Raw genomic sequence first — 16,321 nt, forward strand, 5'->3', positions numbered from 1 at the left:
TAGAGCCGAGAATGGTAAGCAGCAACATTACATAGCATAGAATTTAAAATGCTATTAATTATTAATGATAATTTTAAATCTTTCATTTACCTTGTTACTAAGTTATTTATTTTATAAATTTGTATTTATCCTAGTTGTGAACCGTCCAGCCCCACCCCTCCGCCCAGCTCTAGGAAGCAGGGCCCTTTCCCTTCTAAGTCCCCACCCAGTTATAGGGCTCCCAAGTTTGTCCCACCCATTTCCCCTTCCCCCTCCCATTAATGTTTATTTTATTGTCCAACCACAATCCTTTCGGAGTCATGTCAGCCCTGCCCCTAGTGTGCTCAGTTCTTTGATATGACACTTCTTTTACATTCCCCTATCCCCACGATAGACGGAGCTTTACTTCACTGCGGCTGAATCGGTTTGTTGCATCACTGCATTTGCACTTTCTTTAATATTAGTGTAATTTATTCGTAGCATACATTATTACTTATCACTGTCGTTGCTAACTTATCATGATATCTCAATAACCCTCTCCTGGTTATTTACTTGAAGATCTTAAACCAAAAAAAGTCAGCGACGTTAGCATAGCATAAGCGTGCTAGCGGGCTTTCTGTTTACACTGCTAAATATCATATCGCCTTCTAGTTGTCTTGTGTGCTTACGGGTTCTCTCTTAAGCGTATATACTAAGGGGCGCCCTGCGCCAGTGCCCACGAGGAGGCCACACCCCTGGTGGAGTGTGCCCTCACTGCAAGCGGGCACGGGAGATCCTGCGATCGGTAAGCCATAGTGATGGCGTCCACGATCCAGTGCGCCAACCTCTGTTTGGAGACAGCCCTCCCCTTGTGCTGACCTCCAAAACAGACAAAGAGCTGGTCAGAGCTCCTGAAGCTCTGCGTGCGGCCCAAGTAGAGGCGCAGCGCGCGTACTGGACACAACACGGAAGGGGTTGGGTCTTCCTCCCCAGAAGGGAGCGCCTGCAGGTTCACCACCTGGTCCCGGAAGGGAGTGGTGGGAACTTTGGGCACGTAGCCAGGCCGGGGTCTCAGGATAACGTGAGATTGACCAGGCCCGAACTCTAGGCAATCCGTGGCCACGGAAAATGCTTGTAGGTCCCCTACCCTCTTGATGGAAGCGAGCGCCACTAGGAGAGCCGTCTTCATCGAGAGATGAGAAAGAGCGGCATCTCCGAGGGGCTTGAAGGGGGGCCTCTGGAGGCCCGCCAGGACCACATTGAGGTCCCAAGAGGGAACGGAGCGCGGACGGGCCGGATTCAGCCTTCTCGCGCCCCTCAGGAACCTAATGACCAGGTCGTGCTGTCCCAGAGACTTCCCACTAACTGGTTCGTGATGAGCGGCAATTGCGGCTACATACACTTTCAGCGTGGAAGGGGAGAGATTGTTCTCGAGTCTCGCAGGAAGGACAGCACGCTCCCGATCGAGCATATCCGTGGGTCTTCTCCACGAGAAGAACACCAGGACGAGAAGAGGCGCCACTTTAAAGCGTATAACCGCCTCGTGGCTTGGGCCCTAGCCTGAACAATGGTCTCCTCCACCGCTGGGGGTAGACCACTCAGGATCTCCTCGTCCCGTCCAGGGGCCAGACATGGAGGTTCCAGAGGTCTGGTCTCGGATGCCACAACGTGCCCTTCCCCTGAGAAAGAAGGTCCTTCGTCAGGGGAATCTGCCAGGGGGGAGTTGTCGTCAGGAGCATTAGCTCCGAGAACCAAGTCCGGTTGGGCCAGTAAGGCGCAACTAGTACCACTTGATGCTCCTCTTCCCTGGCCTTGCACAGGACGTGTGCAATGAGGCTCACTGGGGGGAAGGCGTACTTCCGCTTGTCCCGCGGCCAGCTGTGCGCCAAAGCATCCGTGCCGAGGGGGGCCTCGGTCAGGGAGTACCAAAGCGGGCAATGGGTGGTGTCCAGGGAGGCGAACAGGTCCACCTGTGCCTGCCCGAACTGCACCCAAATGAGCTGGACTGCGCGGGGGTGGAGCCGCCACTCTCCACGGGGCGTCGACTGACGAGAGAGCGCATCGGCTGTCTGGTTCAGGTCGCCCGGGATGTGAGTGGCTAACAGGGACTTCGTCACCTGCTGGCTCCACAGGAGGAGGCGTCGGGCGAGTTGCGATAGCTGGCGTGAACGAATACCACCCTGTCGGTTGATATACGCCACAGCAGTCGTGCTGTCCGACCGGACCAGCACGTGCTTGTCCTGCACGAGGGGAAGGAACCTCCTCAGTGCAAGCAGCACCGCCAACAACTCTAGGCGATTGATATGCCAGCGCAGGCGGGGGCCCGTCCAGAGACCCGACACTGCGTGCCCGTTGCACACAGCACCCCAACCCTGCAGGGAGGCATCGGTCGTCATCACGACGCGCCTCGAAACCTGCCCAAGAGGGACCCCTGTCCGCAAAAAGGTCATTGAAGACCATGGGGTTAGGGTGCGCCGGCAGAAGGGCGTGATCGGGACGCGCCTGCTGCCGGTGTGCCACGCACTCCAAGGAACTCTGCTCTGTAGCCAGTGCTGTAGCGGTCTCATGTGCATCAACCCGAGGGGGACCACCCCCGCCGAGGACGCCATGTGTCCCAGGAGCCTCTGAAAACGTTTCAGGGGGACCGCTGGCTGCTGCCTGAAGCTCCTCAGGCAGGTCAGCACCGACTGGGCACGCTCGGAAGAAAGACATGCCATCATGGAGACAGAGTCGAGTTCCATACCGAGGAAAAGGATGCTCTGCACAGGGGAGAGCTTGCTCTTCTCTCGGTTGACCTGTAACCCCAAATGTTCTAGGTGCCGGAGCACCAGGTCCCTGTGTGTATACAACAGATCTCGCGAGTGCGCCAAGATGAGCCAGTCGTCGAGATAGTTGAGTATGCGCACCCCCTGCTCCCTGAGGGGAGTGAGGTTGGCCTCCACGACCTTCGTAAAGACTCGAGGAGACAGGGACAGACCAAATGGGAGGACGCGGTACTGATATGCCTGTCCCTCGAAAGCGAACCGTAGGAATGGCCGGTGACGAGGGAGGATGGACACATGGAAGTACGCGTCCTTCAGGTCGATCGCCATGAACCAATCCTGACGCCTGACGGACGTCAGAATGCGCTTCTGCGTTAGCATCCTGAACGGCAGCTTGTGTAGGTGCTTGTTCAGGGTGCGCAGGTCCAAGATGGGGCGCAACCCGCCACTTTTCTTGGGGACAATGAAATACGGGATGTAAAACCCGGAGTACATCCCGGCCAGAGGGACGAGCTCGATCGCCCCCTTCGCCAGAAGGGTAGCGACCTCGGCCAGAAGCACGGGGGCATCTACTCCCACTGATGTGAAGAGGATGCCCCGAAACTTGGGCGGGCGCTTGGCGAACTGAATCGCATAGCCGAGACGGATCGTTCTCTCTAGCCACCGTGCTGGTCTGGGAAGAGCCAACCAGGCTCCCAGGGACCGAGACAGGGGGACCAAAGGTATGATCTGATTCATTGCCCCCGTGGGGGGTGGTTCGATGGCTGGCGACACCAGCGATGCCGAAAACTTACAAGCCTTGGAAGGGAGCCTTGGTCGATCTCTCCAGGTGGCAGCTGTCTGCGGGCACAGGTGCACCGCGACTGCACGTTCCACCTGAGGGATGTCGACGTAGCCCTTAGCTGCCCCGTCATCGAGGGAAGTCAGGGCGACCGAGCTAGTCTGACGTGCACGCGCCGAGAAGGGGGCATTCCAGGTCCGACTGAGCTCCTCATGCACCTCCGGGAAGAATGGTACCGGCGCCGACCGTGGCTTAGAGTCACGGCCGGTCCCCAGATACCACGTGTCCAACCGCGAGCGTTGGGGAAGAGGCGGTGCACTGCAGCCCAATACTCGCGGCGGCCCGGGAAAGCATGGTTGACATCTCGACGTCCGCTTCATCCTGAGCTCGACCCCCCGGAGGGGGAAGCTCTAAGAACTTGTCGGGGTCGGATGCCAAGAGGTCGCCCTCCGATGCTGCGAGCGACATCTCATCGTCGTCACGCCCCGTGTCCGACTACGTGACGTAGGAACAAGGCGGCGTACCGCCTTTTCCGGGACGGTCAGACGAGCGAGGCGGGGCGTGAACGGTCCGCGAGCCGATGGCTGACGGATTGAGGCTCCCGGTAATTCCCCGATCACCCTCGGTGCTCGCCGAAGCGGACGGCAGGGCTGATGCCACTGCTGCCGCAGAACGGGAAGCACTCGAGGTGGCGGCTGATTCTCGGAAGAACGCAGCTACCCGTGACCGCAACGTCTGCATTACCATCCGCCCGCAGTGCGGGCAAGATGCATCCACAAACGCTGCCTCAGCGTGCTGGAGTCCCAGACACACGAGGCAGACATCGTGTCCGTCCCCTTCCTCGATGAGTGCGCTGCACCCACGAGCACAGCAGGACATGCCGCGCTGGAAAAAACTCTAAGCCCTGAAAAGGGCTCGCTCTTTAGAGAGATGCCTTGGAGGTTGCCGAGACGCCCAGGGGAAGTCACAGGAAAAGGGACAGTCCGCTGCACCACGTCGTAAGACCAGCAACACGTAGATATTTTCTGCGGAGTCGTCAGCATCAAGATGCGAAGGCTCCGAAGAACAAAAGGTGAATGAATGCAGCACGCCGGCTCCCTTTTATACCCGGATATCCGGGGGCGGAGTCCGGCATGCAAATTTCATTCGCCAATTTTCATTGGCCTGTTCAAGTCAGTCAGAGAAGGTAGGTTCTCAAGTCAAACCCCATTCTGTCGACACAACGTCGAGAGACCGACAGAAAGGGAACTGTATTAACATGAACTAACTAATTAATTCATGCCCTACACCTGTTCCTCTCTTGATTTGGTCCCTTATTTAATGCCCTTGTGTCTTCTGTCTTGTGCTGGTTCATTGTGGTTTGTGTGGTGAGTTCATGTGTCTTGTTAGTTTAGTGTAGTTTAGTGTAGTCAATGTTTAAAGTTTATTTTAGTCTTGTTGGAGTTTAGTTAGTCTTAGTCCTGTTCAGTCTTGTCATTATATTCCCATGTTTTGTTATGTTACCCCCTCGTCGGTTTTGTTTTGTCTTGTCTTCTATATTAAAGTCTTCTGTTAAACCCACTGTCTGCACCTGGGTCCGTGTCTCACCACCCGCGATCATGACACAAGGATTAATAAATGCTGCAAAATTGTTCATTGTTAGCTAATGCATATACTAATGTTAACAAATAGCACCTTATCGTAAATTGTTATTGATATTATTTGTTATTATACTGATACCGTCAACAAAGAATACATTTTTAAAAAATCTTATTTTTTGGTACATTTTTATACATAAACAAACAACTTTGGGCTCAAGCACTGTCACTCTTTTTCATTGAGGTTCACTGCTGAAGTATTTTTATTTATAGAACAATAGAAAATGCCATTGTCTCCTGGAAGTATACGTTGTACTTTTTTTATCCTCTTCACATCTATGTGTATCAGTTTGTTTAATCCCTTAATTGACTTTGTTCCTTATTTAGCCTACATAATTGTCATTAAATGTGTTATTGTTCTTCTGAAAGTTTTTGTAGCCTGTTTTCCAGGCGGCTTCCAGGTCAGGATGGAGTATGGAGGAGTGAGGAAAGAAGCATAGAAGCAGCCGAAACTTTTTCTAAGAATCTTTGCCTTTATTCACAATCTAGTCCCATAGTGTTGTGTGTACATGCACATGAATGGGGGATTTAATTTATTATATTAACCACTAACACACACACAAGGTATAAGCTTTATTTGATCACAAAACATTAAAATTAATCTGAATTGTATCTGCTGTTTGCTTTGTTCGACGAAGCCTTCTTCAGATGCGACTGCCAAATGTTTTTCTAGCCAACAGATGACGCTGTTTTTAACGCACAACCTTTTCTTGGAAGAGACAGGGTAAACTATCTATCCTTCCTTCGTTTTCCAGTGACTACCAAGGAGACCTCGCAACATTAGTGAGATCGACCAGGGTAAAAATAGAAAGAGGAGCTTGTTTTAAAAAGGGCACAAGGTAATCTAAATTAATGAGTTCATGAAATGTAGTGCAAACTGACAAGTCCAAGTGAAGTGAACTAGAGTGCCGTCTAGTGGAGCATAAGTGACACTCCAGCAGACGGGTGTTCCACGGAGACTGAAGAGCTCCCATTTTTTCAAAAGACATATATATAGTTTCCAGCGGTCAAAACAGACAGACAGAAATTATTTATTCCGAACATCGTAGAAAATTTGTAATGGGATTTTAATGTAGTGCAATGTATTTCAAAATTTATTTTTCTATAGTTCTTTATTATGGTCTTTTATTGTTAGTTGAATTTAATGTGTTAAACTATTTACCATTACAGATATTAGTATTTTCGCGGAATCTTTAAACTATGCTAGGAATGTTTAACAAATTATAATACACGGACTGAAAAAAGCTTGAAACCAACAAACAATAAATATAATCAGCAGGACTATTCATTTTTCATGTGCATTGACATTTAAATATTAACATTTAACCAGCACGTGTTGCTAGGAAATTTTTCTAGTGCTTGTTGATCACCTAAAACAGACTTCAGGATCGTATCGCATATTTTATGAAATACAAAAATAGATGTATCACAAAAAACGTGACCAGACGCAAATAGCCTATTTCTCGTTATTCGGGATTTTATTTTGTATAACATATACGCATATATAAATTATGATATAATTGGCATAATTGTCTAACATTTCAATACCTTGATAATAAATATAAATAAACAGCTTTTGTAGCCTAAGTCTTTCTCTGTCGGTCATCTACCCCAAAACCATGAACAAAACCGAAAGCATCTGCTATTATTAATTAATAATAATTAATTGCTATTGTAGCGGCGCAACAAAGTTCATCCCGACTCCATGTCGCCATACAGGCTTATTGCTATCAAGTGAATCATTCTGGAGTAATTGTATAAATTGGATTAATTTTGACAGGTGTTTATTAATTGTTCATTTTAGGGATGTAGCCATCAGAACATACACTATGGGCCCACTTCTTTAACCTAAGGACAAAATTATTGTTAAAGGTTTCTGTGACCTTCACACTCAAGAAAAAATATTGCAAGTACTTCCCAGTCAATTTCTGCCATTCCAAGCCCTTACTTTTTGTGGTGCATAAAGAATTTAAAGAAGAAAGAAGTGTCTAGGCATGCTGTTCAGTCTAAAAGCAATTATTTGAAGGTTGTTGGGTGTTGGATGCGTGCATGCGTGCGAGGATATTAATATTTAATATTAATATTTATTTATTTAAACTTATTTAGAGTGTAGGCTATATTATACATTTGCAAGTTTACATTTTGTGTTTTGGTAATTTTACCCATGGCATTAATAAACCGTGGTCCTTTTTTGAGTTTGGTATCTTAAAAATTATTTAGTTAAGAGCATTATTTCTATACCCTTTTTCAGAATTAAAAAATAATTCGGGCCTGATTTATACATTATAGCGCACTGCTTTTAAACCCCCAAAACACTACAAGATTATTTTAACAAAAGTCAGGACAAAGGACATTACTACATAACTGTATACTGTATTTAAAACATAATGCGACAGAAATGCGAGTCAAAATGCAACATTCGATATTTGACACCTTGGCATTAAACTAAGACCGCACGTCATAAAAGGAGAGAAAAGGATCAGGTATTCCTCTTACCTTATTGTTTAAATTACTTAAATGCATTGCATGAAACTAACTGATTTAATGCTTACCAATCCAATTCTTAGTAACGATTTTTTTATTAAATAAGATCTAAATTTGCATTGCGAAATGTAACAATTATTATATATATGTTTAATAATGATTGAAAATATTTGCCATTAAACATAAAAATGACTGTATATAATAAATTACGTTATATATTAAGTTATTATATAATTATCGAGATGGCATGTAAGAATATGTCACTATTTTAATATAATGAGAATGTATGTATGCGGAACACAGGTTTATATGACCAAGGGTGAGCATGCCCATAAAAGTGACGTCAGTGTTGCAATCATTAGAAGAGACCAAGGCTAAAGTTCAGAAAACCTGGCCAGGTAGAGGAGCCGTGAGGTTATAGGGAAACCTGGGTCTAAGGAGCCAAGATCAATTGCTTGGGTACACATTATGCACTGGAGTCATCAGGCGAAAATATGTATGTCAGTTATCTTTTAGAGAAGGACACCAGTATGTACCCAAATTCCGTAAGACACCCGAGCCTAAATCTGAACCATCAAAATTTTGTACCCGCACCTCCACAATATCCGGATTTCACAGGATATCATCACGTTCCTGGAATTACCAACGACCCCCATCACAGCCAAACAGCGTGGAATCCAGCATACCCCTCTCCACGGGAAGAATGGACACCTTACGGTCCGGGGACTGGACCATCTACCCCTAACGGTCAGTTGGGTTTCAGCCATCCAGAGTTTTCATCTTCTCAAGCCCCCGGTCTTCTTCCATCCTCTATAAACACATCAGTCGGACAGCTGTCGCCGACCTCTCAGCGCCGGAACCCGTACGATTGGATGCGTCGGAGCGCTCCGCCTTCCAATTCAGGTGCGTTTAAAACCTAAACTCCATTCAATTGCAATTTCCAAAAATGTAATTAATAACTATTATTATGGATACATAATTATCAGAATAACATCTACAAAAATCGCATGTAGTGTCAAGCCCTGTTAGGACCTGCCAATGACCCAAAAAGTGGAGTTTGTTGTAGAAAACACAGGTTTGTGGGCTGAATCACTTTTCTTTGATGTCTCTCATTTAGCATTTTATGTCAGGATGCATAAAATATCTATTTCATAGTAGAATGGCTTAATAATGGCTAATAGCTTAGTTTTGGGGACATTGTGAACAATTCTCTTGCTATAAGTGGTTAAGTTTATCTTTTTAATTTAGGCTATATATACCAAAAATATACGTGTGTTTATAATTAGTGATGTTTGCATTCATTTCAGTAAAACAATAAATTATTATTAAACTAATGCTAATATTATTTAATTTTATACTTATAATTTCATACTATAAATTCAGTTGGAAGCATTGCTAAGGGCCCCGTTTCCCATAAATAGCTCTGAGCTTGAAAGTTGGGGTAACTCTACAGACACTTGAAAGTATGGTTAATTTTAAAATGCTTGTATTTAATAACATTTAAATAAATGCGGTATTAAGTAGGCATGCTGGATAAAGATAACAGCCTTTTGTCCTAATAATAAAAATAAGAATAATAACATTTACATTTAGTCATTTAGCAGACGCTTTTATCCAAAGCAACTTACAAAGAGTTCGGGGAGCAATAAGCGATATGTCATACAATAGTACAATAGGTGCTACTAATACAAAGTTACTAGTTTCAACAAAAGCTAGACCACTACCTGTTGAGAGAAGAGGGTTAGTATAAAATATAGTATATAATAAAAAATAAATTATATAGATAATTGCGCTAAACATTAAAATAAATATAAGTATATATTATATTAAAAATAATACAATAATAGCAATAATAAAATCCTTGTTTTATTTATTTTTTTGAATTAATGTTTTGTCCCATTTTGCTATCTTTGTTCCATACTGTCACACTTGTGCAGCCCTCTGAGACAGCCTTTAAGATATATGGCCACCTAAGCAGACATCATATTTCTCAATACCCACTTAACAGCAATTAAATAAACATAAAATTTTTCTCTTTTAGCAAAAAAATTGAGAAGAGTAATTTTCTTGTCTTTGTATAAATGAAATATAAATGTAATTGCAGTACCAAAGTACCTTATAATAAGATATCAAAACCATTGTTATTGCTAGCCATTCATTGGATCAAACTGTTTTCTGTGTCATTCACTGCAAAACCCCTTGTTCCAAACTATGCCATAGAACCATCTGCAGAACCTTGCTGTTGCACAAAGGGCTTTTTTGGAATAAGTTTCTGTAGACAAAAAAAAGGTAAGAAAGAAATAGTTCTGTTAAAAACATGTGACTTGAAAGATTCTTTGGAAAACCAAAAATGGATCTTCTATGGCACTGCTGAGAATAGCCCTTTTAGAACCTCTGTGTATATGCACCCCGCGTCCTTCAATTTATATTTTTAGTTGCATCAAAGCCTTTCACTTATTAAAGTAGGAATCATTAGCAAGTTTTCTTGTAGTAACTAGGTTTTTTAGAAACAAATGGCTCCGCACTGCCACTAAAGCATATGCAAAACATGCTTTAAGGATCTTAATTTTTTCAATAAAACATTAAGACATTTTATGTTTTAGAAGTACCCAACTTTTTATATTGATTATTGTAAGAGATCCTAGGCCAAGTTAATCATAACTGGAGACTAACTACTAATGAAATTTTCAATGAAGATATGGTTACCTAATGATCTGAAGTTCCGTTGTTACTGTTTCCCTAGACAGCGTAATTTTTCTTTATTTTAATATTTAACCTGGTAGACACTTACATCCTCTCTTGCCAATGACAAGGTAAACTAAGTTTGAAATATAGGAATATAATTCTAAAGACCTTTATAGGAAAGACATCTTCGTGTTTTATATATAAATACACTTAATAATTGTTTGAACACAGTTCAGTAAACATTTTACCATTTTTATAAGTCGTCATTAATAAATCTAAGAAATAACAAGCATTTTGATAAAATTATTATTGTTCTGTTATGTGAGAAAGTTAGTACAGCCTAATGCATATTACTGAAATTTGTTCTGAAATGAAAATGTAGAACACCATACGAATATTTGTTACATTTTTATGTAAGTATTACGTTCATTTTTATATGATGTAAATCTATTCATCTTTTAGGAGGGAAGACCAGAACAAAAGACAAATACCGTGTGGTGTACACAGATCATCAACGCCTGGAATTGGAGAAGGAATTTCATTACAGTCGTTACATCACAATAAGAAGAAAATCTGAATTGGCAACAGCCCTCAGCCTGTCAGAGAGACAGGTTAGCAACTTTACAGTCTACTTGTAAAGAAGACATATTGTTAATTGTTTTGTCAAAATCTGTCAATTATTGTGACTTATTATTTATTCATTTAAATGTATCATGATTTTTATAATGCCTATTGTTTATAAGCAGAACAGCTTTTTTCGAGTACTAGTATCTTAAATTTTTTAAGAGTTTTATACTGTAGACACTTACACTATAAAACTCTTAAGGACCACAAGAGGGGCTTTCTTAAAGTATGTCTAATTGTTTTGTTAATTCTTTTTATTCCATTTTACCTTACGTTTTTTGTTAACAAATGTGGGAAAGATATATAAATATTGTGGCTAGAAGAAGACCAGGTCCCAGTCGAACCTGTTTTCTATCATTATCATTGTAATATATAATAGTATAGTGTATTTGGTGTGTGTGTTTGTGCATGCGTGTGTGTTTTTGTGCGTGCGTGTGTGTCAGGGCTGTATTGGTTATCAGGCCTACTGGGCATGGTTAATTGATTTGAAGCCTACATCTTTCTGTACAGATAGACTGGCCCATGATACAGTTAATCAGCAGCCCATTTGCTCTTTTTTTAAATGACATTTGGCTGGCCCTCCCTGGCCTTTGTGAGATTGCAGCGTCAGTGTGTCGTGTGCATCAAAATAGTCAAAATGAAGAAAAGCAAATGAGGCGCAGAGATATTACGCCACACCTGCCGTTTTGTAGATGCTATAAAATATGTAAAAATAGCACACGTTTTATGCAGTAGCCGGACCTTCATCAGGTCCAGTGGCTGGGGCTGATGATGGTTGTGGCTATAGAACCACCAGAGAGGAGACTGGGAACTAGGAGAGGGAGGAAGATGAGGGAGAATTTAAAGCCTGCCCAGCGGTAAGCGGAACTGCTTTCAAAACAGTGATACCTCTTGATATAACTGAGCCCAAAAACAAACATGATAGACAAACTACCTGTTTGCTAAATGATGGTGCCACTGCCATAAAACTATTGCACTTTTTGCTCTGTGACTACATCACTTTATTACATTTATGAGTGCGGGTGGTTCTTTAGTAACCAGACTACAACATGTTACGATCAGAACTGCTAGATTATACATTGTGCACTTTAAGCTAGTTCTTTTATGTCTTCCCTGCAGAGCAATTTTTTTATGTGTCTCTGATACATTGCCTTACTTAAATTGAGAACAATGTTGTTAACCACCATTCATTAACATTAAAGTCGGCATGAAAACAAAAATTATAATTCTGATTGTTTTACAATCAGTATTTATCAGTTTTGTATTTATTGTAAACCATTTTTCTGAACACCTTTTTTTATTCTTTTAAACTTGTAATCTCTTTAATCCAAACTGTTAACCTCCTCCCCCCTCGAAACGACCTCTGGTCACGAGGAATGGCGTGAGGGCAGGCTTCAATGACTGAGTGATTGCAAACTGGCTTACAAATCTGACTTGTTGGCAACGCCCAACTTTCAACGATCCAGACAGTACTCGATGAATGAAATCAAGTCCAGCCCTAAATTTCTTCTAATTTCAGAAGTTGTTGAACTCGGATATACGTCACTAAATGAAAAAAGACAATCGCTACTTCCGTTTCATGCTGATTTTAACAGTGAGTCAGCTGGCAGTGTTTTGTTTTGTTCGCTAGTAGTTATAGGCTCTAGGGTGAACACTTTAGTTTTAGGACCTGACAAAAAAAGTGTATGTGTGGCTGCTTTTGTGCAGGTGTTTATGGACAATACTGAAATTAAATCCAGACATCCAAAAGACTGTATTTGTTTCTTTATTTAACTTGGAATATTTTTTAATTGTGTGTGCGTGCGTGCATGTGCGTGCATGTGCGTATGTGTGCGTCTGCATGCCTGTGTGTTCCCTGTATATCCTACAGTGTGCTCTAGTGGATTTACAGTAAAAGACCTTTAGACCGGTCATGATGAACAAAGACAAAAAGACAGGAATTTCAATCAATTGAAGAAAATATACTGAAGAATTGTTTTTTGTAGTTTTGCCAGCAGAAGTCAGCTTCAGCACTCTCAAGGAGTTCCACAGGCCAACCTGCCTTACATCGAAAATGTAGTAGTATTTAAGCTCTATTTTAAGTCAACTAACTACGTCATTACTTATGTAAACCAAGCTCACGTGATTAGTTATGAATAGATAATCACTTCAGCTCTCAAACACTTTTGGACCTGGTTTCATACAGTCCTATAGATTATCAAAAATGACAGGCATGAACTATAATGCTAATTAAAACATATCAAAAGGCCACTAAGTCTCAGGTCGTTATGTCCGTATTGTGTTTTCCACTTGTTCTGACTTTACTGAAACAATACAATCCCCCACACACACAAACTCAAGGCTAGAGTGTGTGCTAACAGAAGATGTTTTCGAACATGATAAGAAGTCCCTTTTCACAGTAACACGGACCTAGAAGGAAGAGAGAGCCTAAGCAGAGACGTAAACCATTAATTATTCTCTCCTTGCTGTAGTTTATATCATAATCAGAAAAGGTTAGTCTTGATCATGCTTAAATCATCAATTTAAAATAAGATGATGCTGAATAATAATTTATTTATATTTGTTAAAGTCACACAAAAGTATTTATATTTGTAAAGAAAGGTGAAACCATGCCACCCATCCCTTCAGTGCAGACCTTGTCCCACAAAAATAGAACAACTAGTAATTACTTTACCTTGTGGGGACATGTTTTGGCCCCGTGAGAAAACCAGCTTACAAATCATAATAAATTGTTTATTTGAAAATGTTAAAATGCTAATTTTTTCCTGTGATGTTAGGTTTAACCCAAGTGTCTACAGTATAAAACTCATGAAGAATTTAAGATACTAGTACTATGTTGTGTAAACATGTAAAACGATGTTGAACTACAATAATTTGCCTACTAAAACTACAACTTTTACATTAATTACATCAAGTGAAACATACTTTTATCATGGCGTACCGCACATGAAGACCCTAATTTTGTTGGCAGGTAAAGATCTGGTTCCAGAACCGGCGGGCTAAAGAGAGGAAAGTCAATAAAAAGAAGATGCAACAGCCACAGCCCGCATCTACAACCACACCTACCCCACCTAACTCAGCTCTATCAGGCAATGTTGCCATGGTGACAAGTAGCAGCAGTGGCTTGGTATCACCGTCTATGCCAATGACCATTAAGGAAGAGTACTAAAATGAGTAAGAATGTCCAAATTTTTACTTTTGATAGTTTTGATAGTACAACAGAGCTCTTTCACATTTGTACAGAGTACTTCAATAAAAACTTACTCTTGATGCAATAAAAAAGGAAACACAAATATCCCACATGCACACGGGTGTTTTATAAAAATAAACATGAAACACAAGTTTTCAACACCTTTAAAGCAACATTCTAAGTATACATTAATACTTAATCTTGTGTAAAATTTGTTATGTTGGTTTCTTTATTTTAGAACTGCTTTTGCTTTGCTCAACATTGTAAAGTGAGATATTTTGCAATCTATATAAATTTAACAATTGTATATTTCTTAGGGTAATTTGTATAATAAAATGTTTTAACACATGACAATGATTGCCATCAAAGCAACAGAAGAGAACAATCTTTATTTTATAGTTGACATGTTTTGGTTAAAGCCAGATTTGACCCTTTCTAGCTACAAGGCATTGATGGTGTTACTAAAATCTAAAATGTTGCAGATAACTGCTGGCAATGCTTAAAGAACTGTTAGTTGAAATACTGAGCTTTCCTGTAGCTCAGTGGTAAGAAAAACGCAAGGTTGTGGGTTCGATCCCAGGGGATTGCAGATACCTATGTAAAATGTATAGGATAATGCAATGTTAGTCGCTTTGGATAGCGTCTGCAAAAGGTAAATGTAAATATATTACACTAAAAAAAGTGCTATATAGCACTAAACATGGTTCTTACATTTAGTGCCATATAGAAACATATTTTGGTTCTAAAGTGGTTCTTCAGCGGTTCTTCTTTGGGCTGATTGAGGTGCTATATAGAACCGCTGAAGGACCATACGGGGGCTTAACAGGTTCTTTATATGGAAACTGAGCTATAGCACCTCGGATATGGTGGTTCCGCTATGATTACGAGCAAACATTTTGCAATATAGCAAAAAAGTTTTTTTTAGAGTGTAGTTTAAAATAATATTCATGTTTTATAAAATATTTCCAGCTAACATTTCATGTTTTAAATGTAAAGGATTAAATAAATTACACTTTATATTTAATTAAAATATCACAGAGGCATTTTGGTAAAACATCATGAAAACTACCACTAAGAATGAATAGACACTCAAGCAGGAGTTCATAATGTTTGCACAGTTTAACGGCATTGCTGGATAGTTGACAAGTGCACACAGAGAAACTGTGAGCTATGTTAATATCAGGCACACTCTGAACTCTCTTATCAATGCTGTGACAGAGAAGATCAGCTTGACGGGCACAACGTATCTCATCTACAGCATTGCTTTAACAGGACCTGTTTTATGACTTTGTTAACAAAGCCAGGGTGCGGCGTCCAAAGGGCAAGGTGAAAGGGGCTGGTGAGCAAACAGAACAATGCACATCTGCCCAGGTAGTTTACTGAAAGAGCCCATATGTCCATACTAAACCTTCACAAGTATCATTTTTATCTGTATAAATGGTACATTCAAGTTACAGAACAGGCTTTGTTTTGCATTTCAAACAAATATGTGTTATTTCTGTGTAATTTAGATATTAATGCTACACCACAACAATAGAGGTTCATTTCAATACAACATTTCAAAGATTTACCAGGTACATTATAAAAATATTAAATATTCCTCTCAGTTTTCCATCCTGGAAGTCAGCATTTTTTATTTCAAGAATAAATTAGGATAAACGTGACTATTACCAACCACCTCCCTAATGTTGTGAAAATAAACACAAATGGAATAATGATGACATTAAATACATAAAAAGAAAACATAATATTTCATGTTGCCGTGTATATAATTTTATATCACAATTTATATTAATTAAGTTATAAGAATTAAGTAAGGATTATAAACTTTTATTTTACAACACTTAGATACACACTATGTTTATTTTATTGGTTTGCTTGTGTAACTACATAGTAGTTAAATACACATGTGGGTCCTAAATATACCTATGTTTCTAATGTATGTATATGTTTAATTATTTTAGTTTTGAATGTATTGAAAGTAGCTTGTAATATTCTACTTTCTTTATCAGTGCTCTATTTCTGGTGAATGGGTAGTTGTATAAACAAGCTTTCTGTTAGCTCCTTCTGAAGCCATAAAATTTATTGGGGGCATGTTGTAAAAATATCCTCACCACAGTTACAAAAACATGCTTGTTGATAGTGCTTACAATGTTCTATAAATTTGACTGAAGTGTAAGAAAGAAAATAGTGCAAATAT

At 41.1% G+C, this 16,321-nt stretch overlaps 1 protein-coding gene across 2 annotated transcripts; it reads left to right on the forward strand.

Moving 5' to 3' along the window:
• The first annotated feature begins 7,982 nt into the window (after window positions 1-7,982).
• cdx1b (caudal type homeobox 1 b) lies at window positions 7,983-16,062 on the forward strand. 2 transcript variants are annotated; one of them, XM_079486728.1, is made up of 4 exons: window positions 8,022-8,525; window positions 9,843-9,911; window positions 10,770-10,918; window positions 13,903-15,840. In XM_079486728.1, the coding sequence occupies exons 1-4, from the start codon at window positions 8,117-8,119 to the stop codon at window positions 14,098-14,100; spliced, it is 825 nt and encodes a 274-aa protein (XP_079342854.1). In that variant the 5' UTR covers window positions 8,022-8,116; the 3' UTR covers window positions 14,101-15,840. The 2 variants fall into 2 exon arrangements, with proteins under 2 accessions (XP_079342855.1, XP_079342854.1); XM_079486729.1 differs by lacking the exon at window positions 9,843-9,911 and having other exon boundaries at window positions 7,983-8,525; window positions 13,903-16,062.
• Window positions 16,063-16,321: the final 259 nt, after the last annotated feature.

The sequence above is a fragment of the Barbatula barbatula genome (genome assembly GCF_947034865.1).
Source record: "Barbatula barbatula genome assembly, chromosome: 22".
NCBI lineage: Eukaryota > Metazoa > Chordata > Actinopteri > Cypriniformes > Nemacheilidae > Barbatula > Barbatula barbatula.